The sequence below is a fragment of the Chiloscyllium plagiosum genome, chromosome 1 (assembly GCF_004010195.1).
Source record: "Chiloscyllium plagiosum isolate BGI_BamShark_2017 chromosome 1, ASM401019v2, whole genome shotgun sequence".
Classification (NCBI taxonomy): domain Eukaryota; kingdom Metazoa; phylum Chordata; class Chondrichthyes; order Orectolobiformes; family Hemiscylliidae; genus Chiloscyllium; species Chiloscyllium plagiosum.
Window position 1 is genome coordinate 89,714,112 of NC_057710.1, and position 18,361 is coordinate 89,732,472.

The 18,361-nt window shown below is 42.9% G+C and overlaps 1 protein-coding gene across 6 annotated transcripts in view; it reads left to right on the top strand.

Annotated features, from left to right (window-relative positions):
• LOC122550525 (tyrosine-protein kinase Tec-like) overlaps positions 1-18,361 on the top strand; it is a 151,436-nt gene that overhangs the window by 25,333 nt on the left and 107,742 nt on the right. For 5 of the 6 annotated variants that reach the window (XM_043691392.1, XM_043691430.1, XM_043691438.1 and 2 more), the window contains one exon: positions 2,382-2,486. The exons of the other annotated variant lie outside the window; for it this stretch is intronic. In XM_043691392.1, coding sequence (XP_043547327.1) covers positions 2,382-2,486 — 105 coding nt within the window. The remainder of the gene's footprint in view (positions 1-2,381; positions 2,487-18,361) is intronic. 6 annotated transcript variants of the gene reach the window in all.

Genomic DNA, 18,361 nt, shown 5'->3' on the forward strand with positions numbered 1-18,361 from the left:
TTGGAAGATTGTATTTTTGCAGCTGGCTATCTCTGAATTAAGCTTACTAGATAACTCAAGTGATCTCCTTTAATTTGTGCAGATATTTGACAAACATCGTCAATCACAATGTATGACTGGTAACAGTTGGTGGAGAAATGCTAGCAAAAATTGAAAAGGAATGATTGGTTTCTACTGGCATTAAGTTCACAAATTACGCTGTCATAATATTGGTTGGATGTAGAAATAATTTAATAAAGCAATTAATATGAATGTAACGTACTACCTGTAAACAACATTCAGTCTGGATTGATGTGTTTTGTGTCTTGGTAATTTTTGTTCTTGTGTAATCATAGAATCAGTGTTGTCGAGTCACACAGAATGGAAACGGACACTTTGGTCCAACTTGTCCGTGCTGATCAAGTTTCCCAAACTAAACTAGTCCCACTTGCCTGTTTTTGGCCCATATCCCTCTAAACCTTTCCTATCCATTTATGTGTCCAAATGTCTTTTACATTTTGTAATTGTACTTATATTGACCACTTCCTCTGGCAGTTCATTTTACATGTGAACCGCCCTCTATGTCAAAATATTGCCCCTTTGGTTCCTTTTAAATCTTCCTCCTCTCACCTTAAAAACATACCCCTAGTTTTGAACTCCTCCACCTATGGAAGAGACCTTTGCTATTCATCTTATTTCTGCCCTCAAGATTTTATAAACCTCAACCTCCTATATTCCAGTTAAGTTTTCTAACAGAGTCAAGTTGTTCCAATTTCTTCTTTCTTTCATTGTCTTATAACTAGTGTTGGAATAAAGTGTGTTTTGCTTCAAGGCTGTTAATTTGATGAATTGAAAGGCATCCGGAATGGAACACCCTTGCCTTTATATAAGAAAATTTGGGATCTAAGCTGTCGTCTTAATATGGTAAAAACAATGACTGCAGATGCTGGAAACCAGATTCTGGATCAGTGGTGCTGGAAGAGCACAGCAATTCAGGCAGCATCCGACGAGCAGCAAAATTCTTAATATGTTGAGGGAGTTTGGTCTGGTCCATTACAGTATAGCAGGGTGACCAGAACTGTACACAGTATTCCAGAGGTGGCCTCACCAATGTCCTATACAACCTCAACATGATGCCCCAACTCTTGGACTCCATGGTCTGAGTAATGAAGGCAAGTGTGCTAAATGCCTTCTTAACCACCCTGTCCACCTGTGGCGCAGCTTAGAAAGAACTATGCACCTGAACATTAATTTTTGTAAATGCAGTCGCAGTCAATAGTTTTGGTTTTATGAAGTGTTTTTTTTAAGGGTGGTACTTTTCTAGATTAGATGAAATTCCCTACAATGTGGAAGCAGGCCATTCGGCCCAACAATTCCACACCGACCATCCGAAGAGTAACCCACACAGACCCATTACCCTACCTTATATTTACCACTGACTAATGCACCTAACACTGGGCAATTTAGCATGGCCAATTCACTTGACTTGCACATCTTTGGATTGTGGGAGGAAACCGGAGCACCTGAGGAAACCCACACAGACACTGGGAGAATGTGCAAACTCCACCCAGACAGTTGCCAGAGGCAGAAATCGAACCCGGGTCCCTGGCGTTGTGAAGCAGCAGTGCTAACCACTCAGCCACCATGTGGCCTCTTCTCCTCCACTTAGAGGAGAAGTCACAATGACATGGTTGACAATTTGAGCATAACATTATTAATTATTGCATATGCTGTCCTCTTCCACTGATACAATTCATAAATGGGAAACTAGACATCATCTTTAGAATGAAAATTAAACTTTAAATTCCAATAATGTGATTTATAAACAAGATAATGCTGTTGAGTTAGGTAACGTTTTAAATGTTGCAAAGAATAGGAACGTGGTTGAATGAAACTCGGGGACAGAGGAGTGTCAGACCAAGAGATGAAATCATTTCACTGGTATTCGTAAGAGTAATGAGAAGTTTACAGGAAGAAAAGATCATGTGGCTATAAAGAGACAATTTTCCAAAAAAAGGGTATAAAGTTGTTTAACTATGTAAGAGTTGTGTTAATTATTACCATTTAAAGTTACGTGGCTTACAATTAAATTTTAAATTTGACGCATAGTTTGCTAGTTATAGGCTTACTTTGACATTTGAATCAGTTGACAGCATATTGACAGCCTGTTATTCTCCACACCACCTGTGTTCATTACATGGAACATATGTTCGGCAGCTACTACCAATTTTGTACCGCTGCCCAAGATGTTATGGTGAAAACTATCTTGTGTGTGAACTCATTTCAGAGAGAGTATATGTGCTAGTAGAATATTCCTTTGATCAGAATTCACACTGTAAGACTAAAATTTAAAATATTCCTGATTTATTATTTTAAATTTTTTTAAAAAAATCTTTCTCCAGAAAAAGTACAAAAAGGGCTCCATTGACATACAAAGGATCAAGTGTGCAGAAATAGTGAAACATGACAGTGGTCCCATTCCTTGCCAGAACAAGTATCCTTTTCAGGTATGTCAAATTGTCATTATTTTATTTAACCATTTGGGCATGATTCTGTATACTGTTTGGGTCTGCATGTTGATGGGAAGGTTGTATTTCTTGTCTAGACTTATTGCCACTAAGGAGAGCCACAATTGATGTATTTGGTATGCTGAAAGATGAGGATTAAGTTTATCAGAAGGGACCACAAGAATGTTGACCATGGCATTCTGGGTCAGGAGGCTGAGTAAAAGGGGAGGGCAGGAAGAGTCTTGTAATTTGATAGATTCATAATTTTGGTGGTTGGGGTGGTGGTGGTGGTGCATGTATAGCAGGATTGAGAGTTCAGGATTGTGTGTTGTACACTTGGTGACAAGGATCAAGGACACCTTGAAAGTAATGGCTGTACAACTGCTCAGAGATTCTGTGCACGATGCATTGGCTTACATTTTTGAAAGTTGCTGCAGTGCATAGACCTCCAGAGGAATGCAAAGTAGGAAAAGTAATTAGAGGACCCTTGCTCGAAGTAGCTTGAAGGGATATTTCAGTGGATGGAGAGATTCAATATTGTAACCAACAACATGGATGTGACATGGAACTAGGAACTAATAAAAAGTCTCTAGTTTGTCTTAATTTTTTTTTCCCAAGTGCTTTTCATGCTAAATCAGGGCATAGACAAGGTATCCCCATTCCTAGATATATTATATCTAGCAGTACAGATCCAAAAGAAGTAGAGGCACAATAGCATTTAGCAGTGGAGGTGGGATGTGTGTGAAGGATTGCCATCTTGACTTTGGACCCATAAAGTCTCATGGAATCTGGTGAAACTTGGACAAGGAAACCTGTTGATTACTGCTTATGATGACACTACCACCACAACCACAAAGAAAGAAAAACCATTGACCTCATATTCACCAGTTCACCTGTCATACATGCATGCATCTGGTCTTGACAGTATTTAGCAGGGGTGACCACTACATAGTTCTTGTGGAGATGAACTCCTATTTTCACATGGTGGATACCTTCCATTGTGACATGTTCAATTGTGTCATGTTTTACTGTGCTAATTGGGACAGACAACTAAGAGATCTATCTAACGACTCAAAACTGATCATCTGTGAAGAACTGTGAGCTATCTCCTGCAGAATAATAATCACCCATTATCTGTAACCACAGGTTAGAACTATCAGGCTGGGAGATCAACCCTGATTAACTCTCCCCGGGGGAGGCAATAGCCTAGAGGTATTATCACGAGACTGTTATTCCAGAGACCCTGATAATGATCTGAGGTCCCTGGTTCGAATCATGCCATGGCAATTAAACATCTGAAATTAGGAATCTACACACAACCGTCATTGCTGGTTTGAAAACTCTATCTGGTTCACTAATGTCCTCGAGAGGAAACTGCCTTCCTTACCTGGTCTGGCCTATCTGTAAGTCCAGATGCACAGCAATGTGGTTGACTCTTAACTGCCCTCTGGGCAATTAGGGATGGTAATAAATGCTGGTCTAGCCAGAGATGCCCACATTTCATGAATGAATAAAAAAATTCAATGAAGAATGTACGAGGACATGCCAGGTACAGACCAGGAATACTTAAAACTGAAATGTCAGCTTATTGAGCTGCAACACAGGGCCACCTGTATACAAAACAATGGAAGTAGCATTGTGATAGATCAAAGTAGTTGGACAACCAATGGATCAGATGTAAGCTGCCATGACAAGCCATGAATGATGGTGAATAATTAAACAATTATTAGGTCGAGAAGGTGCCGTCAATATCGCTACCTTAAATGATGTGGTAGCCAAGCACATCTGTGCGAAAGACAAGGCTGAAGTGTTTGCATCAATATTCAGCTGTAATGCTCACTGGATGGGCTTTTTCCTGAAGTACCTGTGCCCACACCTCCCCCCTCACCTCCATCCAAGGCCCCAAAGGGTCATTCCAAATCCAGCAGGGATTTACTTGCATATTCTCAAACTTCCTTCACTGCATCCATTGCTCTCTATATAGTCTCCTGGACATTGGAGAGACCGAGCAGCGATTCATGGAATGGTTCAGGGAACATTTCTGGTCCAAACGGACCAACCAAATCCCCCTTCTGGTTGCTGTTCACTTCAATTCCCCAATGCTATGTCCATTCTGGGCCTCCTTCACTGCCTAAACAAGGCCACCTGCAATCTGGAGGGGAAAAACCTCATCTTCCGCCTCTGGAGCCGAACCCCACATGGCCTCAACACTGAATTCATCAGTTTCCAAATCTCCCCATCCCAGATATAACCCTCCAACTCTGCACTGCCCTCTTGACCTGTCCTACCTGTCAATCTTCTATCCCACCTATCAATAGACAATAGGTGCAGGAGTAGGCCATTTTGCCCTTTGAGCCTGCACCTCCATTCAATATGATCATGGCTGATCATCCTGCCTTATCTCCATAACCCTTGATTCCACAATCCTTGAGAGCTCTATCCAACTCTTTCTGAAATGAATCCAGAGACTAGGCCTCCACTGCCCTCTGGGGCAGAGCATTCCACACAGCCACCACTCTCTGGGTGAAGAAGTTTCTCCTCATCTCTGTCTGAAATGGTCTACCCTGTATTTTTAAGCTGTGTCCTCTGGTTTGGCACTCACCCATCAGCGGAAACATGTTTCCTGCCTCCAGAGTGTCCAATCCTTTAATAATCTTATGTCTCAATCAGATCCCCTCTCAGTCTTCTAAACTCAAGGGTATACAAGCCCAGTCACTCCAGTCTTTCAGCGTAAGGTAATCCCGCCGTTCCAGGAATTGACCTCGTGAACCTCCGCTGCACTCTCTCAATATCCAGAATGTCTTTCCTCAAATTTGGAGACCAGAACTGCACACAAACTCCAGGTGTGGTCTCACCAGGGCCCTGTACAGCTACAGAAGAACCTCTTTGCTTTTATACTCAATCCCTCATTATGAAGGCCAGCATGCTATTAGCATTCTTCACTACCTGCTGTACCTGCATGCTTACCTTCATTGACTAGTGTACAAGAACACCCAGATCTCTCTGTACTGCCCCTTTACCTAAATTGATTCCATTTAGGTAATAATCTGCCTTCCTGTTCTTGCCACCAAAGTGGATAACCATACATTTATCCACATTAAACTGCATCTGCCATGCATCTGACCACTCACCTAACTTGTCCAGGTCACCCTGTAATCTCCTAACATCCTCATCACATTTCACCCTGCCACCCAGCTTAGTTCCATCAGCAAATTAGCTAATGTTATTACTAATACCATCTTCTATATAATTAATATATATTGTAAAAAACTGCGGTCCCAGTACTGATCCCTGCGTTACCCCACTGGTCACTGCCTGCCATTCCGAAATGGAGCCATTTATTACTACTTTGTTTCCTATCAGCCAACCAACTTTCAATCCAAATTAGTACTTTGCTCCCAATACCATGCGCCCTAATTTTGCTCACTAAACTCCTATGTGGGACTTTATCAAAAGCTTTCTGAAAGTCCAGGTACACTACATCTACTGGATCTCCCTCGTCCATCTTCAGAGTTACATCCTCAAAAAATTCCAGAAGATTAGTCAAGCATGATTTCCCCTTCATAAATCCATGCTGACTCTGACCTATCCTGTTACTACTATCCAGATGTGTCGTAATTTCATCCTTTATAATAGATTCCAGCATCTTTCCCACCACTGAGGTTAGACTAACTGGTCTATGATTTCCTGCTTTCTCTCTCCCACCTTTCTTAAAAAGTGGTACAACATTAGCCACCCTCCAATCCGCAGGAACTGATCCTGAATCTATCGAACTCTGGAAAATAATCATCACGCATCCACGATTTCTCGAGCCGCCACTTTCAGTACCCTGGGATGTAGACCATCAGGCCCCGGGGACTTATCAACCTTCAGACCTAACAGTCTCTCCAACACCAATTCCTGGCAAATATAAATTCGCTTAAGTTCAGGTCATTCAGCCACTGTTACCTCAGGGAGATTGCTTGTGTCTTCCCCAGTGAACACAATTCAATTCTTCTGCCATTTCTTTGTTCCCCGTAATATATTCCCCTCTTTCTGTCTTCAAGGGTCCAATTTTAGTCTTAACCATTTTTTTGCCTTTCACATACGTAAAAAAACTTTTACTATCCTCCTTTATATTATTGGCTAGTTTACCTTCGTACCTCATTTTTTCTCTGCGTATTTCCTTCTTAGTAATCCTCTGTTGTTCTTTAAAAGCTTCCCAGTCCTCCGTTTTCCCACTTATCTTTGCTTTGTTAAACTTTTTTTCTCTTTTAACTTTATATGTTTTTTAACTTCCCTCGTCAGCCACGGCCACCCATGCCTCCTCCTGGGATCTTTCTTCCTTTTTGGAATGAACTGATCCTGCAACCTCTGCATTATACACACAAATATCCGCCATTGTTCCTCCACTGTTATCCCTGCTAAGGTATTGCACCATTGAACTTTGGCCAGCTCCTCCCTCATAGCTCCATAGTTCCCTTTATTCAACAGAAATATTGTCACTTCCGATTGTATGCTCTCCCTCTCAAATTGCAGATTGAAGCTTATTGTATTATGGTCACTACTTCCCAATGGCTCCTTCACTTCGAGGTCCCTGACCAATTCTGGTTTGTTGCACAATACCAGATCCAGAATTGCCTTCTCCCTGGCTCCAACACCAGCTGTTCTAAGAATCCATCTCTGAGGCATTCCACAAAGTCTCTTTCTTGATTCTCCCAGTCTACCTGCATGTTGAAATCCTCCATAACAACTATCCGCTCCACCTTTCCCACAACCTATCACAATCACTTCCCATTTGCATCTACCTATCGCCATCCCATCTACCTTTCCCCCGGCCCTCCCACACTCCTATTTGTTTCTCAGCCCTCTTCCCCCTCTACAGTCCTGATGAAGGCTTCTGCCCGAAACAATGACTCTCTTGCTTCTCAAATGCTGCCTAACCTGCTGTGCTTTTTCCAGCACAACACTCTATCTACTCTGACTCTCCAGCATCTGCAGTCCTCGCCATCTCCTACCCAATACAAGCATGTGTTACAGAAAAGAGAAATGGGGGAAAAAAAAGTTAGATTATAGCTATACACTGTTTGACCTTAGCTGCAAAAGTGAATTTAAAAAGACAAACATTGCTGTGTCTCTCCAAAGGCTCTCTGCAACAAACCTATGCAGGGAGCCTCCACATGGTCCGACCACTGGCTGCCGCCATGCTCTGCATTGGGTTGCTGGTCACCACTGCGGGCAGCTGGCTGCTGGTGTCTCTGCTAACCCTGCTTCGAGGCCGAAAGGAGGAAAGAGGGTCAAAAAAAGAAAAAGAATGGGCAGAGTGGAGGAGCTCTAGCTGGAGTGTCCTACTCCGGTGTCATCTTCCTGTCCCTCAAATCTACCGTTAATTCTAATCTTAATTCGGAGGTCTCACAGGCTTTAAAAGGACGGATAGAGTCATATTATTGCTTGCAACTCTCTATCTACATTCACTTCCAGAGTTTGACATCATACAATGTTATAAAGGAAGTGCTTGACATAACAAAAATTGAAAGCAATGCAACTTTCACAATTGGTAAGTTGCCATATGACTAATATGCACAAGGAAAGGGAACTGGAGAGTTACTGAGTTGGCAGAAGCAGTTTCTATAGACACAAGAACATAAAACCTTTAGATTTCCAAATTGAAAAATAACTTCATTTGAACAGGTATCTTCATTCCAAGATAAAACAGAAGAAGATGACTTGCATTATTTATATTATGCCTTGCATAATTGCCACATCTCTAAGCACTTTTCATCCAATTGAGTACATTTGAAATGTCATAGTTACAGGAAATACAGCAACTGAGTAGCTGTATTGTTAAATTGATATACTAACATCCAAATAATATCAAATCTTAAAATTTGGAAAAATTAAAGCAGAAAACTCAGACAAGTAGAAATTCACACTAGACTAACTTCCATCTGTCACTGTATTAATTTGGTACTCACACATGAAATTTCTCTTTCTGTGTATAAGTCTGATCTAATGAAATGAATGACTGATTTTCCTGCTCCTCGGATGCTGCCTGAACTGCTGTGCTTTTCCAGCACCACTTATCTCAACTCTGGTTTCTAGCATCTGCAGTCATTGTTTTTACCTAAATATCTGACTGTGGTCATGTTTTAGTTTTGACGCCAAATTAAGTAATACTTGGCATTTGAACATCCTTGAAATGTTTTTTAAGTGGAGCTCTAAATTCACACGAGTGGAAATACGCAGAAATTAATCCACTCAGTACCATAATCTTATATTTTTAAACAAATCTATCAAATCACCACATAATTTATTTTACTTAAATGAAAATGTCCCTAATTTTCACATCTTTGTTTTTCAACTGAAGTCATTTAGACTTGAAATACTTGTACTATTTGTCAGAAAATCCATCATGGCATTTCTTGACCCAATCTATTTGTTATTTTTAAAGTCTTGTTAACCTGAAACCCCACATCCCTCTTCTTGCACAGTGCTACCATTTCAAGTATATTTAAAATGTATTGTCCTGCATTAAACTTTGGAAATATAGCTGTTCGTTTACTGTTGCTGAGTCAAAGGGACTTCACTTTTTCATGAAGGCAGCCTGTCATTGTCTACTCAAGGACAGTTGGGGACGGGTAACATATGTCTGTGATGCTCATATCCCATGAACAAGTTTAAAGACAACCGCAATCCAAGTCGAGAGCAAAATCTGCTTCTCAATTCCCACCAGTAAAGAAACGTCATCAGCTTATCCTTACACTTGCTTCCATTCCAATCAGTTTGATATTCAGTCTGCCACAACTTTGTTAATTTCAACACCCTTTAATCTTCTCAAATAACCAACTCTGTGGTTTCATAGAACATAGAACAATACAGCGCAATACAGGCCCTTCAGCCCTCAATGTTGCGCCGACCTTGAACTATTCTCAGCTCGTCCCCCTACACTATCCCATCATCATCCATGTGCTTATCCAAGGATTGTTTAAATCTCCCTAATGTGGCTGAGTTAACTACATTGGCAGGTGGGGCATTCCACACCCTTACCCCTATTTGAGTAAAGAAGCTGTCTCTGACATCTGTCTTAAATCTATCAGCCCTCAATTTTAGCTATGACCCCTCATACAAGTTGATGTCATCATCCTAGGAAAAAAGACTTTCACTGTTTACTCTATCTAATCCTCTCATCATCTTGTATGTCTCTATCAAATCCCTTCTTAGCCGCCTTCTTTCCAATGAGAACAGACCCAAGTCTCTCAGCCTTTCCTCATAAGACTTTCCTTCCAGATCAGGCAAAATCCTGGTAAATCTCCTTTGCACCTTTTTGAATGCTTCCACATCCTTCCTGTAAAGGGGCGACCAAAACTGTACGCAATATTCTAAGCACGGCCACACTAGCGTTTTTTATAGTTGTAGCATGACGTTACGGCTCCAGAACACTCTCCGTCTACCAATAAAGCCTAACACACTGTATGCCTTCTGAACAGCACTATCAACCTGGTTGGCAACTTTCAAGGATCTATGTAAATGGACTCCAAGATCTCTCTGCACATCCACACTACCAAGAATCTTTCCATTGACCCAGTATTTTACCTTCCTGTTATTCTTCCCAAAGTGAATCACCTCCCATTTATCTGCATCGAACTCCATTTGCCACCTCTCAGCCCAATTCTGCAGTTTATCCAAGTCCTCTGCAATCTGCAACATTCTTCCACACTGTCCACTACTCCACCGACTTTAGTGTCATCTACAAACTTACTAACCCATCCACCTCTGCCTGCGTCTTTGTCATTTATAAAAATGGCAAACAGCAGTGGTCCCAACACAGATCCTTGTGGCATACCACTAGTAACCAGACTCCAGACTGAATATTTTCCATCAACCACCACTCGCTGCCTTCTTACAGAGAGCCAGTTTCTAATCCGACTGCTAAATCCCCCTCAAACCCATACCTCTGCATTTTTTCCAACAGCCTACCATATAGAACCTTATCAAAGTCCATGTACACCACGTCAACTGCCCTACCCTCATCCGCATGCTTGGTCACCTTCTCAAAAAACTGAGGGTTTTGAGACATGACCTGCCCTTGATGAAACCATGTTGACTACCTGAAATCAAATTGTTGCTTGCTAGTTGATTATAAATCCTATCTCTTATAATCCTTTCCAAAACTTTTCCGACTACAGACGTAAGGCTCACCATCTATATTTACCTGGGTCATCTCTACTGCTGTTCTTGAACAAAGACACAGCATTTGCAATCCTCCAGTCCTCTGGTACTAAACCTGTAGACAACGACGTCTCAAATATCAAATCCAAAGGCTTTGCTATCTCCTCCCTAACTTCCCAGAGAATCCTTTGATAAATCCCATCTGGCCCAGGGGACTTGTCTACTTTCACTCCTTCTTCTCAAATTGATAACATCTCTTCCTTACTAACCTCAATCCTTTCTACTCTAATATCTTGTACCTCATTCTTCTCTTCTATAATATTCTCCTTTTCCTGAGTAAAAACCCGAATTCGTTTAGCAACTCTCTGATCTCCACAGGATCCACACTCAACTTTCAACTTCTGTCTTTGACTGGCCCTATTCCTACCCTGGCCATCCTTTTATTCCTCACATACTGATAGAAAGCTTTAGGGTTCTCCTTTATTCTATTTGCTAAAAACTGCTCGTGTCCTCTCTTTGCTTTTCTTAACTCTCTCTTTAAATCCTTCCTAGCTAATCTGTAACTCTCCATCGCCTCATCTGAACCATCTTGTCTTATCAAGACGTAAGCCGCCTCCTTCTGCTTAACAAGAGATGCAATTTCTGTAGTCAACCACAATTCCTTTACCTTATCACTTCCTCCCTGTCTGACAGGGACATACCTATCAAGGACACGCAATATCTGTTCCTTAAACCAGCTCCACATTTCCATTGCCTGCATCCCCTGCATTTTGCTACCCCATTCTATGCATCCTAATTCTTGCCTAATTGCATTATAATTGCCCTTGCCCCATCTATAACTCTTGCCATGTGGCATGTACCTATCCCTATCTATCGCTAAACTAAATGTAATCTAATTATGGTCACTGTCTCCAAAGTGCTCATCTACAACTAAATCAAACACCTGGCCTGGTTCATTCCCAAGCACTAGATCCAGTGTGGTCTCCCCCCATACTGTGTCAGGAAGCCGTCCTGTACACATCAGACAAAAACTGATCCATCGACGTACTAGAGTTATAGCATTTCCAGTCAATGCTGGGGAAGTTAAAGTCCCCCATAATGACCAACCTGTTTCTTTCACGCCTACCCAGAATCATTTTTCCAATCCTCTCCTCCACCTCCCTGGAACTCAAGCAGTGTGACCTCTCCTCTCCTGTTTCTAACCTCAGCCCACATTATCTCAGTAGATGAGTCCTCGTCTAAAGTTCTCTCAGCCACTGTTATACTATCCTTGACTAAGAAGCCCACACCTCCCCCTCTTTTACCGCCTTTCCTGTTCTTAATGAAAGATCTAAACCCTGGAACTTGCAACATCCATTCCTCACCCTGCTCTATCCATATCTCCAAAATGGCCACATCTTCCTCGTCCTAGGTACCTATCCAGGCTGCAAGCTCACCTACCTTATTTTGGATACTTCTGCCGTTGAAGTAGAGACACTTCAAACCAGCTTGCTGTCTGCCAACACTTTCCTGTGACTGTGAAATCCTGTCCCTATCCCCCCTACTCACATCCTCCTGTGCACTGGAACTACACCTCAGGTTCCCATCCCCCTGCTGAGCTAGTTTAAACCCACCCGAATAGCACCAGCAAATTTCCCACCCAGGATGTTAGTATCCCTCTGGTTCAAGTGAAGACCATCCTGATTGGACAGGTTCCACCTGTCCCAGAATGAGCCCCAATTATCCAAAAACCTGAAACCCTCCCTCCTGCACCATCCCTGCAGCCACGTGTTCAGCTAATACTTCTCCCTGTTCTTCGCCTCGCTTTCACGTGGCACGGGTAACAAACCAGAGATGATTGAGGCGGCACGGTGGCACAGTGGTTAGCACTGCTGCCTCACAGTGGCAGAAATCTGGGTTCAGCTCCCACCTCTGGCAACTGTCTGTGTGGAGTTTGCACATTCTCCCCATGTTTGCGTGGGTTTCCTCCAGGTGCTCCGGTTTCTTCCGACAGTCCAAAGATGTGCCGGTTAGGTGAATTGGCCATGCTAAATTGCCCGTAGTGTCAGGTGAAGGGGTAAATGTAGGGGAATGGGTCTGGCTGGGTTGCTGTTCGGAGGGTCGGTGTGGACTTGTTAGGCCGAAGGTCCTGTTTCCACACTAAGTAATCTAATCTAATCATAACTGTTTGTTTTAGCTATCAGCTTCCACCCTCGCTCCCTGAAATCCTGCCTTACCATCCCTATCCCCTTATCTACCTATGTCGTTGGTACCTACGTGGATCATGACTTGGGTCTGGTCGCCCTTTCCCTTCAGGACCCCTAAGATATGATCCGAGACATCAAGGACCCTGGCATCTGGGAGGCAACACACCAATTGTGAGTCTTGTTTGTTCCCAACAAACCTATTATCTGAGCTTCTAACTATCGAGTCCCCAATGACTAACACTCTCCTCCTTTCCCTCCTTCCCTTCTGTGCAACAGGGACAGGGACAGACTGTGCCAGAAATCTGGGCCCCACTGCATGCCCCTGGTAAGTCATTCCCCACCCCCCCCACCAACAATATCCAAAACGGTATACATGTTTTTTAGGGGAATGACTGCAGGGCATCCCTCCACTGACTGTTTTCTCCCCCTTCAAACAGTCACCCAGCTCTCTTCATTCCTAGGAGTAACTACTTCCCTGTGACTCTTCTCTGTCACAGCCTCTGCCTTCCGAAGTTCATCCAGCTCCCGCTCCAGTTCCCTAACACTGTCTTGGAGGAGCGAGAGTTTGGTGCACTTCCTGCAGATGTACTTGGATGTGACACTAATAGCTTCCCTCACCTCAGACATCATACTGGAGGAACGTTCCTCTCCCTGCATTGCCATCCCTGCTAGTTCCCTTATTAGAAAGTAAGAAAGAAGAGATGCTTACCTGATGTGTCCCTGGTATTTAAGGTTAGAAGAGGTGGTTTCTTGTCACTGTTTTATAAAATATGCTTTTTACTATAACTATGATATTTCCCTCTTGCAATAAATCTTTTTAAAAAAAAACTCTTATCAGGACATCAGTCTATTCTCAATCATTGGCAAAGTGACAGTGTTGTCGAATGTGCTATACAGCAATAGTGAATAAATAACTTGCTCATCAATGTTCAGTTTGGATTACAACAGGTCTAATTATGAATAGGAAAGAGGGATATGGGCCAAATGCTGGCAAATGGGATTAGATCAGTTTAGGATGCCTGGTCAGTGTGGACAAGTTTGATTGAAGGGTCTGTTTCTGTGCTGTATAGCTCTATGATTCAATTGGGTTCTGATCCCATTATAGCCATGATTCAAGCATAGATAATTAAGTGAGCAGGAAGTGAGGTGAGAGTGAACAATCCTTGGTATTAGCATTACAGTTGATTCAGCATGGCATCAGGTAGCCCTAGCAAAATTAGGCTATCCAGATCACAATAGAAAACAACAGATTTGAACTGTGAAGTTGAATATGTATTAATCCAACAAGGAAAATAATAGATGAAGTTCCATTAAGGGATGGTGAACAATTAAACCAATTGTTATGACACAGACATAGACAGTCAAATTAATAAGCCACCCTAACCCTGTCACAACACAGTAAAATTAATATCGTCAATGGTCTTCAGATTGACCTTTATGATTCCTAACCAGGCTTTGTGAATAATTAACATCAGACATTGGGTTTATAGCTCAAACAAAAGACTTAACAGTTTATTAACAATGCAGCCACTTTAGCAAAGCAAGGTTCAACGCTAAGGTAATATTGAAGTGGCACGGTGGCCCAGTGGTTAGCACTGCTGCCTCACAGCGCCAGGGACTGGGGTTCGATTCCAGGCTCAAGTGACTGTCTTTGTGGAGTTTACACATTCTCCCCATGTCTGCGTGAGTTTCCTCCGGGTGCTCCGATTTCCTCCCACAATCCAAAGATGTGCAGGTTAGGTGAATTGGCCATGCTAAATTGTCCATCGTGTTCAGGGATGTGTAGGTGAGGTGCATTAGTCAGGGGTAAACATAGGATCACAGGGTAGGGGAATGGGTCTGGATGGGTTACTCTTTGAAGGATTGGTGTGGACTTGTTGGGCTGAAGGGCCTGTTTCCACACCGCAGGAATTCTACGAATTAATGTGTAAGATTTAAACCTAGTGCTTTTTCATTTTAGCCCCTACTCTCGTACAAACAGACACATTTAAGAAATAAATGAAATGGGGGAGAAAAGATGAGCTGTAACTGACCAGTTCACTTAAGTAATCTCCACAATCCATAATATCATTGGCATATGGCATCATATCTTTCTTGGTGTGTGACAACATTAGTGCATGCAAATAGCATGTTATGTATTTACTGTTTTGAAGGACTTAGGGTTTGAAGTTTTGTGGCAAAATAAATTTATTTCAAGGTTTGTGGAATTACCTGGAGTGTTTAATAAAGGTCACTATAAGACATTGGAGATTTTTAAAAGAAGACTTATGAAAAATCACATTGTAAGTAGATCAGTACAGCATAGGAACAGAACTGATTGTCAGAATGGATTCAGACCATCTTGTTTGAGCTAATCATGATGGAGAAAGTGAGGACTGCTGATGTTGGAGGTCACAATCGAGTGTGTGGTGCTGGAAAATCACGGCAGTTCAGTCAGCATCCGAGGATCAGGAGAATCGACATTTCAGGCATAAGCCCTTCATCAGCAATTGGGTCATGATGCCATTCGAAACTAATCCCATCTGCAAGCACATGTTGATCCACAATGATATTCGGGAACGAATTCCAGGATTTTAAGCCAGTGACTCTGAAGAAGTGATAATATGTTTCTAAGTCAGGATAGTGACTGGCTTGGAGGGGAACTTGACAGCGATGGTATTCCCATATATCTGCTGTACTTGTCCTTCCAGATGGAAGTGGTCATGGGTCTGGAAGGTGTTGTCTGAGTATCTTCAGTGAATTTTTGCAGTACATCTTGTAGACAGTATACACAGCTGCCACTGAATGTTGGTGGTGGATAGAGCGGACGCTTGTGAATGTGGTACCAATCAAGCAGGCTGCTTTATCCTGGATGGTATCAAGATTCTTCAATATTGTTGGAGCTGCATTCGTCCAGCAAAGTGGAGAGTAGTCCATCACACTCCTAACTCATGCCTTGTCGATGGTCAACAGGCTTTGGAGAGTCAGGCATTGAGAATACTTAATGCAGTATTCCTGGCCTCTGACCTGCTATTGTAGCCTCTGTATAAATGAATTTCTGGTCAATGATAATCTCCAGGATGTTGATAGTGGAGGTTTCAGTGATAGTAACACCACTGAATGTTGGTGGTGCTTAGGGTGGTGCTTAGATTGTCTTATTGGTGATGGTAATAGCTTGACATTTGTGTGGTGTGAATATTACTTGTCACTTGTCAGCCCAAGCCTGGATATTGTCCATATCATGTTGCATTTGAACATGGACTGCTTCAGTGTGTGAGGAGTTGCGAATGGTGCTGAACATTGTGCATTCATTGCCAAACATCCTTACTCTTGACCTTAGGATGGAAAGAAGGTCATTGATAAAGCAGCTGAAGATTGTTGGGGCGAGAACACTGTCTGGAATCGTAACAAGGCACAACAAGTATTTAGGAAAGCTAATGGATTAAAGTTATAGAGCCATAGAAATCTGTAGCACAGAAGAAAGTACTTTGGCCCATCACATCCGCACCAGTAAAAACAATCACCTTATTGATGGAGAGAAGGTCATTGATGAAGCCTCTGAAGATGGTTGAGCCGAGGACGTTACCCTGAGGAAAATCTGCAGGGATGTCCTGGAGCTGAATTGACTGACCTCCAATAACCATGACCATCTTCTGATGTGTCAGGTATGATTCTAAGCAGTGGGGTGTTTGTCCCCTGATTCCCATTGATTCCAGTTTTGCTTGAGCTCTTTGGTACCACACTTGTTTGAATACAGCCTTGATGTCAAGGGCTGTCACTCTTACGTCACTTCCGGATCAGCTGTTTTGTCCACATTTGAACAAAGGCTACAAAGAGGTCAGGAGATGAGTGACCCTGACAGAACCCAAGCTGGGTGTCACTGAGCAGGTTATTGCTGAGCAGGTGCTGCTTGGTAGCACTGTTGATGACATTTTCCATCACTTTATTGATGTTTAAGAGTAGACTGATGGCGCAGTAGTTGGCCAGATTGGATTTGTCCTGCTTTTTATGCTTGCGTTGGGTAGATGCCAGTGTTTGAATCTGTATTGGAACAACTTGGCTAGAAGAGCTGCATGTCTTGGAGCACAAGTCTTCAGTATTATTGCTGGCATGTTGTCAGGGCCTGTAGCATTTGCAGTATTCAGTGTCTCCACCCATTCCTTTTTATCATGTGGAGTAAGTCGACTTGGCTGAAGACTGGTATTTGTGATGCCGGGGACCATGATGGCCAAGATGGATCATCCATTCGGCACTTCTAGCTGAAGATTGTTGTAAAAACTTCAGCCTTCTCTTTTGCAGTGATGTGCTGGGCTTTTCCATCATGGAAGATAGGGATATTTGTGGATCCTCCAGCTCCATTCAGAACTGGATGTGGCTGGACTGCAGGACTGCAAGATCCATTGCTTTTGTGATTGCTGAGCTCTGTCCACTTCGAAGGACGCCCCCCATTCCACACCACCACCTCTCCGCAGCATGTCGCAAGCACCTACCACCTTCTGAAAAACTTTGCATGCACATCTCCCTCAAACTTACCCCTCTCACCATAATACTATGCACCCTAGTATTTGACATTTCTGGGATAAAGTGAGTTTGCAGTCAGATGATGGTGGAGTTGGATGCTCCAATCGGAGCTTCTTCGCTCCTTCTGTTTATTTCTCATTTCCTTCTCTTCTTTTCCCCCTCTTGGTGTCCACTTCCCTTGTGGAGGGTCCTGCCTTGCTCTTGGCAGTATGTTGGCGAGTCTCTCGGCAGCTCACGGAGGTGTCTCAGCTTGGCGTGTGAGTGGCTCCTGTCCGAACATGTTCCTGAGGCACCAAGGGAGATCAGAGAGATGGCAGTTTCAGCTGCAGTGGACATGTCGTGAACAGACAGCTGAGGTCTCCCGGAGAGTGAGATAGGCCAAGGCATTTGGTATGCTTTCTTTTATTTGTCAGAGTATTGAGTACAGGAGTTGAGAGGTCATGTTGCGGCTGTACAGGACTTTGGTTAGGCCACTGTTGGAAAATTCCATGCAATTCTGGTCTCCTTCCTGTCGGAAAAATGTTGTGAAACTTGAAAGGGTTCAGAAAAGATTTACAAGGATGTTGCCAGGGTTGGAGGATTTGAGCTATAGACAGAGTCTGAACAGCCTGGGGCTGTTTTCTCTGGACCATCGGAGGCTGAGGGGTGACCTTATAGAGGTTTATAAAATTATGAGGGACAAGGGCAAATAGGCAAAGTCTTTTCCCTGGGGTTGGGGAGTCCAGAACTAGCGAGCATAGGGCTAGGGTGAGAGGGGAAAGATATAAAAGAGACCTATGGGCAACATTTTCACCTAGAGGGTGGTACGGGTATGGAATGAGCTGCCAGAGGAAGTGGTGGAGGCTGGTACAATTGCAACATTTAAGAGGCATTTGGATGAGTATATGAATAGGAAGGGTTTGGAGGGATATGGGCCAGGTGCTGGCAGGTGGGACTAGATTAGGTTGGGATATCTGGTCGGCATGGATGGCTTGGACCGAAGGGTCTGTTTCCATGCTGTACATCTCTATGACTGATCGAAGATTGTTGAACTTTTAACTT